Source organism: Entamoeba invadens (assembly GCF_000330505.1).
Source record: "Entamoeba invadens IP1 unplaced genomic scaffold scaff_1105074724328, whole genome shotgun sequence".
Lineage (NCBI taxonomy): Eukaryota > Evosea > Mastigamoebida > Endamoebidae > Entamoeba > Entamoeba invadens.
The window spans coordinates 58,729-67,312 of record NW_004440100.1 but is presented as its reverse complement, the minus strand read 5'-3'; the positions used below and the strand labels follow the sequence as shown (position 1 = coordinate 67,312).

At 39.0% G+C, this 8,584-nt stretch overlaps 5 protein-coding genes across 5 annotated transcripts; all 5 read right to left on the bottom strand.

Annotated features, from left to right (window-relative positions):
- Positions 1-19: 19 nt before the first annotated feature.
- On the bottom strand, positions 20-493 carry EIN_315670 (WD-repeat protein, putative; the record flags this gene model as incomplete). The annotated part of the gene is made up of 1 exon (XM_004253661.1): positions 20-493. The coding sequence occupies one exon, from the start codon at positions 491-493 to the stop codon at positions 20-22; it is 474 nt and encodes a 157-aa protein (XP_004253709.1).
- A 164-nt stretch (positions 494-657) lies between these two features.
- EIN_315660 (hypothetical protein) lies at positions 658-2,430 on the bottom strand (the record flags this gene model as incomplete). Its single annotated transcript, XM_004253660.1, has 1 exon — positions 658-2,430. The coding sequence occupies one exon, from the start codon at positions 2,428-2,430 to the stop codon at positions 658-660; it is 1,773 nt and encodes a 590-aa protein (XP_004253708.1).
- A 634-nt stretch (positions 2,431-3,064) lies between these two features.
- On the bottom strand, positions 3,065-3,900 carry EIN_315650 (endonuclease V, putative; the record flags this gene model as incomplete). Its single annotated transcript, XM_004253659.1, has 3 exons — positions 3,065-3,373; positions 3,425-3,742; positions 3,781-3,900. 3 exons carry the CDS (start codon positions 3,898-3,900, stop codon positions 3,065-3,067), a joined length of 747 nt encoding a protein of 248 aa, XP_004253707.1.
- A 144-nt stretch (positions 3,901-4,044) lies between these two features.
- On the bottom strand, positions 4,045-5,049 carry EIN_315640 (serine/threonine protein kinase, putative; the record flags this gene model as incomplete). The annotated part of the gene is made up of 1 exon (XM_004253658.1): positions 4,045-5,049. One exon carries the CDS (start codon positions 5,047-5,049, stop codon positions 4,045-4,047), a length of 1,005 nt encoding a protein of 334 aa, XP_004253706.1.
- A 259-nt stretch (positions 5,050-5,308) lies between these two features.
- On the bottom strand, positions 5,309-8,506 carry EIN_315630 (hypothetical protein; the record flags this gene model as incomplete). Its single annotated transcript, XM_004253657.1, has 1 exon — positions 5,309-8,506. One exon carries the CDS (start codon positions 8,504-8,506, stop codon positions 5,309-5,311), a length of 3,198 nt encoding a protein of 1,065 aa, XP_004253705.1.
- Between the last annotated feature and the right edge of the window lie 78 nt (positions 8,507-8,584).

Genomic DNA, 8,584 nt, shown 5'->3' with positions numbered 1-8,584 from the left:
ATCTCACTGCCGAATTGTGTTACGTGTTGATCCCAATGAAGTTGAACTGAAGGCCGTTCCATGTGGTGAACTCTCCGTTGTTGCTGCCAGTTATCAGCCTCCTCCCGTCAGGTGTCCACCTCATGCAAAACACAGGGCACTTGTTCTTGTTGATTGACGTGTGAACGAATTTCGACGTCACCATCACTCCGGGATTTGAGCATGAAAAGAGCGGTGGTTGTAAGTATCTTGTATATGAGTAGTTTGCGTGGACGTACGGCACGCGTGATGTTTTGTAGTATTGTGAGTGAAGCGACTCCAGTTCCGAGTGATCACAGTTGAAGTCGATACACCGCCGTACCGTCTGATGTTCTGGCGGTTGGTCGATGACTTTTTTATCTCCGTGGAGCCATTCGCCAAAGCACCCGACGTCGTACTTCTTCAGTTTGTCGTTTTGTTTCTCGAAGTATTCCTCATACTTTTTGAATTGGTTGCATTGTTGTTCTTCAGTCATCCTCTTATTTTTATAGTTTCATTTTTTTCAATGGTAAAAAAATGAATAGACAAAGCCTTTATACCTTAGGTATAAAAAATGGGTATTGTGGTAAAAAACTAAGTGACTTTCTAATAGTAAAAATATAATTAAAAATAGAAATTGGGACATTTTGTTTGCTTGCTTTAAGCAGACACCTTGTGGACCTTCGGGTGCACCTTCTTATCAAGCTCGATCAATGGAAATTTGTCGTACAATTCAACTTGGACAAACTCGCTGATTTTTGACTTCCTTGAGTAGATGTTCTTGAGGGTTCTTTTCGATATCATCTCGATATTCGAAATGATGCTCTCGTTCAACGCCAATTTTTTGACGCAAACCTCCCCTGAAATAGCAAAACTGCAATAGTGCAGATAGAGGGTATCCAATTGGTTTGGCAACTCAATCGAGTGGACAAGGCAATTTTCGATATGCAACTCTTTCACATGCGCACATTCAATGTACTTCAGTGACATTTTCTGTGTAGATGCGCCAAAGCATGAAATAGTGAGCGAAGTCAAGTTACTTGGCAATTTCTTATTATCGCCATTTGTTCCTAAAAACCTCAATTTTTTAAGTTTTGAGTACTTCTCGATTTCATTGTTCTTCAACGAGTCGTTTAAAAACAGTTTTGTGACGCCAAGTTCCTTTGGGATGTCTCCACTATAGCACTGCAATGACTCCAACGATGTTGGGTACATGGTATTGATATCAACATCCACCAATTTTCTGTCAAAACACAACACTTTGAGCTTTTCGAGTTTATTAAGGGGTGGTGGTGAAGGGCACGAAAGGCTCAGAAAAGTCAAGTTGTAGCACTCATCTGCAGGAAATGTTTTGTTACCACACACGCAAAGTCTGATCAGTTGTGTATAGTTTTTGACTTCTTTAAAATCGCAAATGGTAAGAGCAGTGAGGGTGTCTGGAAACACATTTTCCTGTGTATTCCTTCCTTGTAAATGGAGTTCTTTCAGTGGTACGTCGGAGACATTCAGTTTTGAGTCGAGTGCTGTCAACAACGCTGGTGGCCTGATTTCAAGTGATGACCCAAGTGATTTAATGGAACTGACAGATCTCAAGTTGGTAAAATCGAGTATTCGATGTTCCCGACAAAACCCAGTGATTTTGACGTTCGAGGGGTAATACCTTTCAACTAATTGTTCGTTAAATCCCTTTTTTGATATGTTGAAATATTCATTCAACTCATCTTTGGTGTGGACAATCACAGTTGGATCCATCCCTTTGTAGCACTTCCGATAACAAATGGTCACGTCGAGTAACAACCGTTTATCTCTTAATACCTCCTCTAAAAGAGACTTCTTGTCAAATTCAAGGACGGTCTTCTCGATGTTATAACGCGAGTGGTGCTCTAAAAATTCCCAGTCGATGAACCCTTCCATCCGAATATAGACAAAGTCAAATCGTTGGTTGTATGACGTCAAAAAGTCGGAGACCTTTTGTGGCGACGTGATAATGAAAGTGATACGACTGAGTCGGTTAAATGTCGAAAAGTCGATAGGCGTTTTCATTGCCTTAAATGACACGGCGACGATCTTTTCCTTCTGTTCCAATACTTTTTGAACTTGGCACTTTGACACAAGAGGGAGATGAAAGCACTTGATAGTATCAGGAACAAGAGGCAAGAATTGGAGTGTTTGTGTTGAGAAAGAAATGGTCTCGATGTTACTAAAAAGTCTGATTTCTCGCATGAACGATTGTTGTAAATCGAAGTTGCACTCTTTCTGTATAAAGGTGTCTTGTTGCTTTGTGTTTGTGTTTACGGGATATGATGGGTTTATCTTCAGTATTTTAATAGCGTCCAAACACTTCTTGTTGATGGTAGAAAAAACGTGAGCGGTCAGTGTGCTGTCCATGTACAAAACCACATTCGCTAAAAAACACTCCTCTAACCGAGTCATTATTATGTTGAAGAGTTCCAGATTATTCTGTATAAATAACCCTCTTTGGGGGGTTTGTCTTGTTTTAGAACAACTTTTTTTCTTTTGTCTTCGTTCCCCAGTCTTATTATTTTTTTCGTTTCACTATTCTTTTCGTTCCATTTCTCCAGTTTTAAATGGTATTTCCAACAGCAATAATGAAGTTTTGAGTTATTATCCAGTCGAGTAATCATAATACCTTCGAGAATTATTTTAATAACAGTTTACAAGATACTATATCCAATTATTATCTTACGTAAAGTTAAATTAATCATTCGTCTTAATAATTATTTTGATATAAACTTTGTTTTTATTGAACAAAATTAGTCGAAAAAAGTAGAACTCATCGGATTTATTTATAACTTTTTGATTCTATTTCTGTCAGTTTATTATTATTAAAGATGGATGAAAAAAAGAGAGTATTTGTGACAAAAAATATTGTAAAAAAACAAATAAATATTTATTTATTAAAAAGTTATTTATTAATTAATTATACATAAAAAGGTCGAACAACTCGCCAACTAATATAGTTCATTCAATTATAAATAAATAATTAAAATATTTATTATACTATTTCTCTAGTTATATGAATAAAAAAATAATAAAAAAACGTGCTTTATTTTGGTGAGAGATGTGGAAGTAGCCCTTCATCCCTCAGCATCTTCCTCGAGTCCAAATCGGCAAGTCTGATAGGCTCAGGTATTTTGTGAAGACAACATGTCTTACATATTGCAACTGCTGTCGTCAGACTCACCTTATTCCCACAACTGACTATGATAGGATTTTTTCCTCCTCCACTCGACCGAATTACAGCACACAAGACTTCTCCTTTCTTTGAATTAACGTCTATGGAATCCCCTGGGTTAATAGAAAGAGCAGCCTTATTGATCTCGGTCTTTCCAACACCATCTACTAAAAGTACAGTCTAGTCTTCAGTTATAATTATTCGATAGTATATCGAAAGAATACAACAAACTTTAGCAACTCCAATAGATGGGATGTCACACGCAAACCCAACATGTGTCGCCGACCCAAATCTCCTTGGGTGGTACACACCATTCCCATCAACTAAGACAACTTCTGGATAAAACTCCGAATGATCCTTTTTACACATCTCGAGGAGTTCTTTGTACACCTCAACCTCACGAAACCCTAGATACCCTGAGATGTATGGCACATTGATGACCTTTCTCAAAGTCAATTTCAATATTTCTTTGCAAGACGGATATTCGCAAACAACCAAACACCCAAGTGCGACGTTTGTTTCTTTAGTCGAAAAGGTGATGTCCAGTCCCTTCATATGAGTCGTAGAAACGTTACAATAAAACAAACCCCAATGTATTTCAACGTGTCGAGTGTCCAATTGTGGTCGTCTTCTCTTTTTACCTCAGGTGCGTGTTGCAGTTGGTATGCCTTCCACTCTTCTTCGTGCGTCCCTTCTTCTTGGGCCATTTGTTTTTGTCAATTCTTTTTGTCAAAGAAAAGACTCAAAACTTTTGAGTCAAAAGTTTCAACTAGTTTGCCAATGACTCAATAAACAATAAAAATTGAAAAACAACGAAACAATTAAAATCTATTCTTAAATAAAACAAAAAATCACTTTACGTTGTTGACAATCCAAGGGTGAGAAAGGCACTGTTCGTATGTCATTCGTTCGGTCGGCTCGACTTTAATTAAACGTCCAATGAAGTCTTTGCATTCCTTGGATAAAAATTTGGGGTACTCAAACCTCGCGCTTCTGACCTTATTGAAAAGTGCATCTTTTGACCCAGACTGGAATGGGGGTTCTCCAACACACAATTCGTAGGTGAGTACTCCAAGGCACCATCTGTCGACCGCTCCATCATAATACTTCTCATTAATAATTTCTGGCGACAAATAATCCAAAGTCCCACAGTAAGTTGTTCTCTTTGTGTTAGCCCTTACTGACCATCCAAAATCAGCCAACTTGATTTGGTCGTTGTGGTCCACCATGATGTTCTCGGGCTTCAAATCTCTGTGAATACAAAAGTTGTCAGAACAACACTTCAACGCTTCCGTTGTCGACTTGATATATCGTGCCGCGCGTTTCTCCTCAAATCTCCCAGCCTTCTGCAATAGGCCATACAACTCGCCGTTCTTACAGTACTCAAGCACCAAAAACCATCGTTCGCTATCTTCGAAAAACCCTAACAGCTTCAAAATATTGGGGTGGTTCAAGTGCGACTGCATCTCGATCTCACGTTTCATTTGTAGGCCCATTCCACACTTCGCAAGTTGCTTCTTAAATACTATTTTGAGTGCACAGACATAGTTGTACTTCTTGTACTTGACAAGATAGACGTTCCCAAATTTGCCGTTCCCAAGTGGTTTTCCTATATCAAACATGTCCAATGTTAGGAACTGGACATAAGTCCCGTCGTCCTTTTGTTGTTGTTGGTCTTGTCGCACGGGCTTTTTGAGATCTTTCTCGTTGTTCTTCATCAAAGCAGAAAGTGAGCTTCGGTGTGGCATACGCCTAGGCCCTGCCTTTGCCACAGGTGGGACGTATCTGACCGTTTGCGACGGCTGAAGTAATTTCTTTTTGGCCTGAGAAGGAACTAACTTTGTTGCTGAGAACATCTGTTGTTTTGCTCTTTTCAGTTTACCTTCTTGCAAAAATAAGTTTTTTCTCTCTTTTCATTCTACTATATATTTTGGTTGTTTTACTATTCACTTTAGTTCTCTTTTTGTATATGTCGGACTTTTTATTATTAACTCAATTTGATGCACTACAATAGAAACTGATTTGTAGGACGCTATTTTAAAACCACATGAATAGCAGTTTTATTATAACATATAATAGAGAGATACTATAGAAATAAAGTGGATTACATGTGAATTAATTATTTCTGGACCGACGTGTCCGCTTCATATAAACCGGATTATTAGCGTCTTCCTCTTCAAATTCTTGAACATTAGCTTTTCTTCTTTTTGGATACAACTCGCTTTCAGAATCTTCGTCTTGTAATTCATTAAAGCTTTCATTCAAGTTATCCTCAACTTCCATTTTTTCTGTTTTTTCTTTTCTCTGCTTCTTCTCCGATTTGTGTGGTGCATAGTAACAAATACGTTTCTTTTTTTTCTTCTTTGGCTGTGGGTGTGCGTCTTTTTTGGTCGTTTTCTCTGCTTTAGGAAGTTTTTCTATTTTTTCAATCTTCTCAACGTTTGCAATTGGCTCATTGCTCTCCTCCTCATTTTTAATCTCTTCCATTTTTCGTGTCGAACTCCGCGTCTTCCGCCTCTTGACTCCATCAGCTAACACATTGTTCATATCAACATACGCCTCGGAAGATTCCTCTGCGTCTTCAATCCGTTTCTCAAGTTCATTGTCGCTCTCTTTTTCATCTTTCACGTCCTTTTCTTCTTGCTCAATTCTGTGGTCTTCACTCGACTCGATGTTTTCGCTCAGTTCGCTCTCTGCTTCAAATAACAATTTAACATTTTCCACGTCGTTCCCGTCTTCTTCGACTTCAGGTTGTTGCGTTTGATACGTGGGTTGTGTCAATTCGAGTGGGACTTCTTCCATTGGCGCGTTATTCATACTTCTCGTCTTTCTTCTTTTCGACGAACTTATAACAGGTTGTTGGATCTCATCTTCGGGTACATACAATTGGTTGTCGTCTTCTCCGTCTTCGTCCAACAACACGTTGCCCTTTCCAGCAATTTGGTCTTCAAAATATTTTAATGGTTTCCCCTTTTTCTTTTTTGGTGGAGTTTCTTCGCTTTCGTTGTCACCTTTCCTCTCTCGTTTTTCTTTCTTTTCTTTTTTTTCTTTCTTCTTTGTTGGTGGCTCTTGTGGAATAGAAAAACTTTTTATTTGAGTCTCCAAGTCCACAAAGAAACCCCAACTGACAAATTCTCTGCACCTCATAAAGACTTGTTTGAACTCGACCGCAAGCTGAATAGCCTGTTGTCCAATGACACTATCACACAAATTGAAGTTGACTGCATTTCTCACTAACTTAAAGAATTCCCATTCAACTTGTGCGTATGTGTGGTAGTACTCTCCCTTCTCGACTCGTCTCAATATAGTCATCAAGTCTATTGGAAATGGACACACAAGTATGTATGATGGGAACCGTCTCGTATCAACTGGAGAACTAAAGATCTCATACGTTGGGTTCTTTATCACTTCTTTCAGTTTGTCGACCAACATATCCTTAACAGTATCAGGAAAGTTTTCGACGTCTCTATGATATTTGTAGTCCGTGTCAATATCGTCGAGACTCACATTAACGTTGCTGCTTGATGACACCAGTTTAACCCCCTCCATCGCGTAAAAATTAGAATTTTCGATATCAACACGATAGGACGTACCCTCGTAGTAAACTCTTTTTTGAGTTTTCACATATTCCACGTTATATCTAAACGCATCCACCAAAAAGATGAATGGTGTTTTCGATGCAGTGAAAACAATATTGTCAATGCTGCTCCGTGAGTTTTTCATTGTGATGTCAATCGACACATACAACTCATTCGACACCTCGTCGTAATACGTCCTTACAAATGAAATGCATCCTTCAATCGTTTCAATTTTATTCACAAACAATGTGTTGTCGGACCCAGTTATATTATTTGGATTTTCAACCAAGTATTGTGCATGATACGCCGTAAAATAGTAGACTTGGTCTCCCACATTTGGAAAATACGTCTTGTGTTTCTTTGCACACGTCATGTCATACTCACTGTAGACTCGATGGATCCAATTTGGGTATGATGTCATTGTTCCTTTCAGTAAATCCATAAAATCGGACGTTGCACCAGACTCATTGCTCTCCTCCAAATTCTCTTCCAAGTTCTCTTCAATCATTTGTTCGTTATTTTCTTCCAAGAGTTCTTCTTCATTGTTTTCAGAAGAAGTCAGCTCCTCCATGTGTTCATCATTGTGTTCATCCTGATGTGGTTGCTGTACATTCTCTTCGGAGCTGTCATCATCAGAAGACAAAAGAGAGTCTTCAGAAGAAGAAAGTGATGTATCGAGTGTATTCCCAGAATTGAGTAACTCAGACTCGTCGTTGATGATTGTACTTTGCCTGATCATTGGTTGTGGTTCTTCAATCATAGGAGTGATGCCCATTCGATTTGCTGCGTTTCTTGTCAGATGTGTTTGTTGTGGGATTGGTTCAACCTCATCTTCCATTTCAGAGAAGACGTCGTCGTCCTCGGCCTCGCCTGGAGTATCTTCCATCATAGCAACTGGTTGTGGTTCGACTGGTGCCACAAAATCTCTAATATTCACAAGGGAAAATTCCTCTGGTCGATTTCTGTATTTGTACGTCTCTGGGGTGTATCGATTTTCGCTGCACTGGAGGATATTTCTGTTTGTGGTTTTAACGATCTGGGTGAGGGAAGAATATGGCATCAACGAAAAGTCGGTCACTTGTCCGCGGATTGTATTTGGATCGACATGTTGTTCCTCATCAATACAATTTCCTTGTGAATCATACACCAACTTTCCGTAATCGAATTGGAAAAATTGCTGCGGTGGTGTGAATTGGTAAGAGGTTGCCAAGTTTGGTCCTATCCCAAACAATGAAAAGCTGCCAAAGTCGTCTGAAATACAGATATAATTACCGTCCATACTAAATTCCACTTCAGTAAGCACCAAACTCCTCAAATTCTTGTCGTGGTAATCGTCTCGGGTGAAATAAAGGAAAGGGGTTAGTGTATCAATACGCCACAAAATAAGTTGTCCATCTTCGGCAACAGTAGCCAATACATTTTTGTGGATCGGGTGAAGTGTCATAGATCTGATGGTGCTTGTGTGTATCCCTTTTGCCTCTTTCACAAAGGAATAATCTGAGTATTTATACAGCCGAATGACTCCATCACTGAACCCGATGATTATGAATTTCAAATCGTTAGTGATGAGTGCGGTAACTATCTTTTCCTTTATTGCGCCGTTTGGGAAGTCGAGTATGTGGTGATTTGCAGTCATTTTAGTCTGTGGTTTAACAAGTAAAATTGTTGTATCGACAAAATCGGAAATAATGATTTTCTGTGAATTTCCACAGATGAAAATGTCTCTCCCTTCCATTTTGTCGAGGAATGTTATTGTTTCTTTTGACGCAACAAGTGTTTTGAGTCGTTGGATGTTATTTCCGAGATGTCGAAA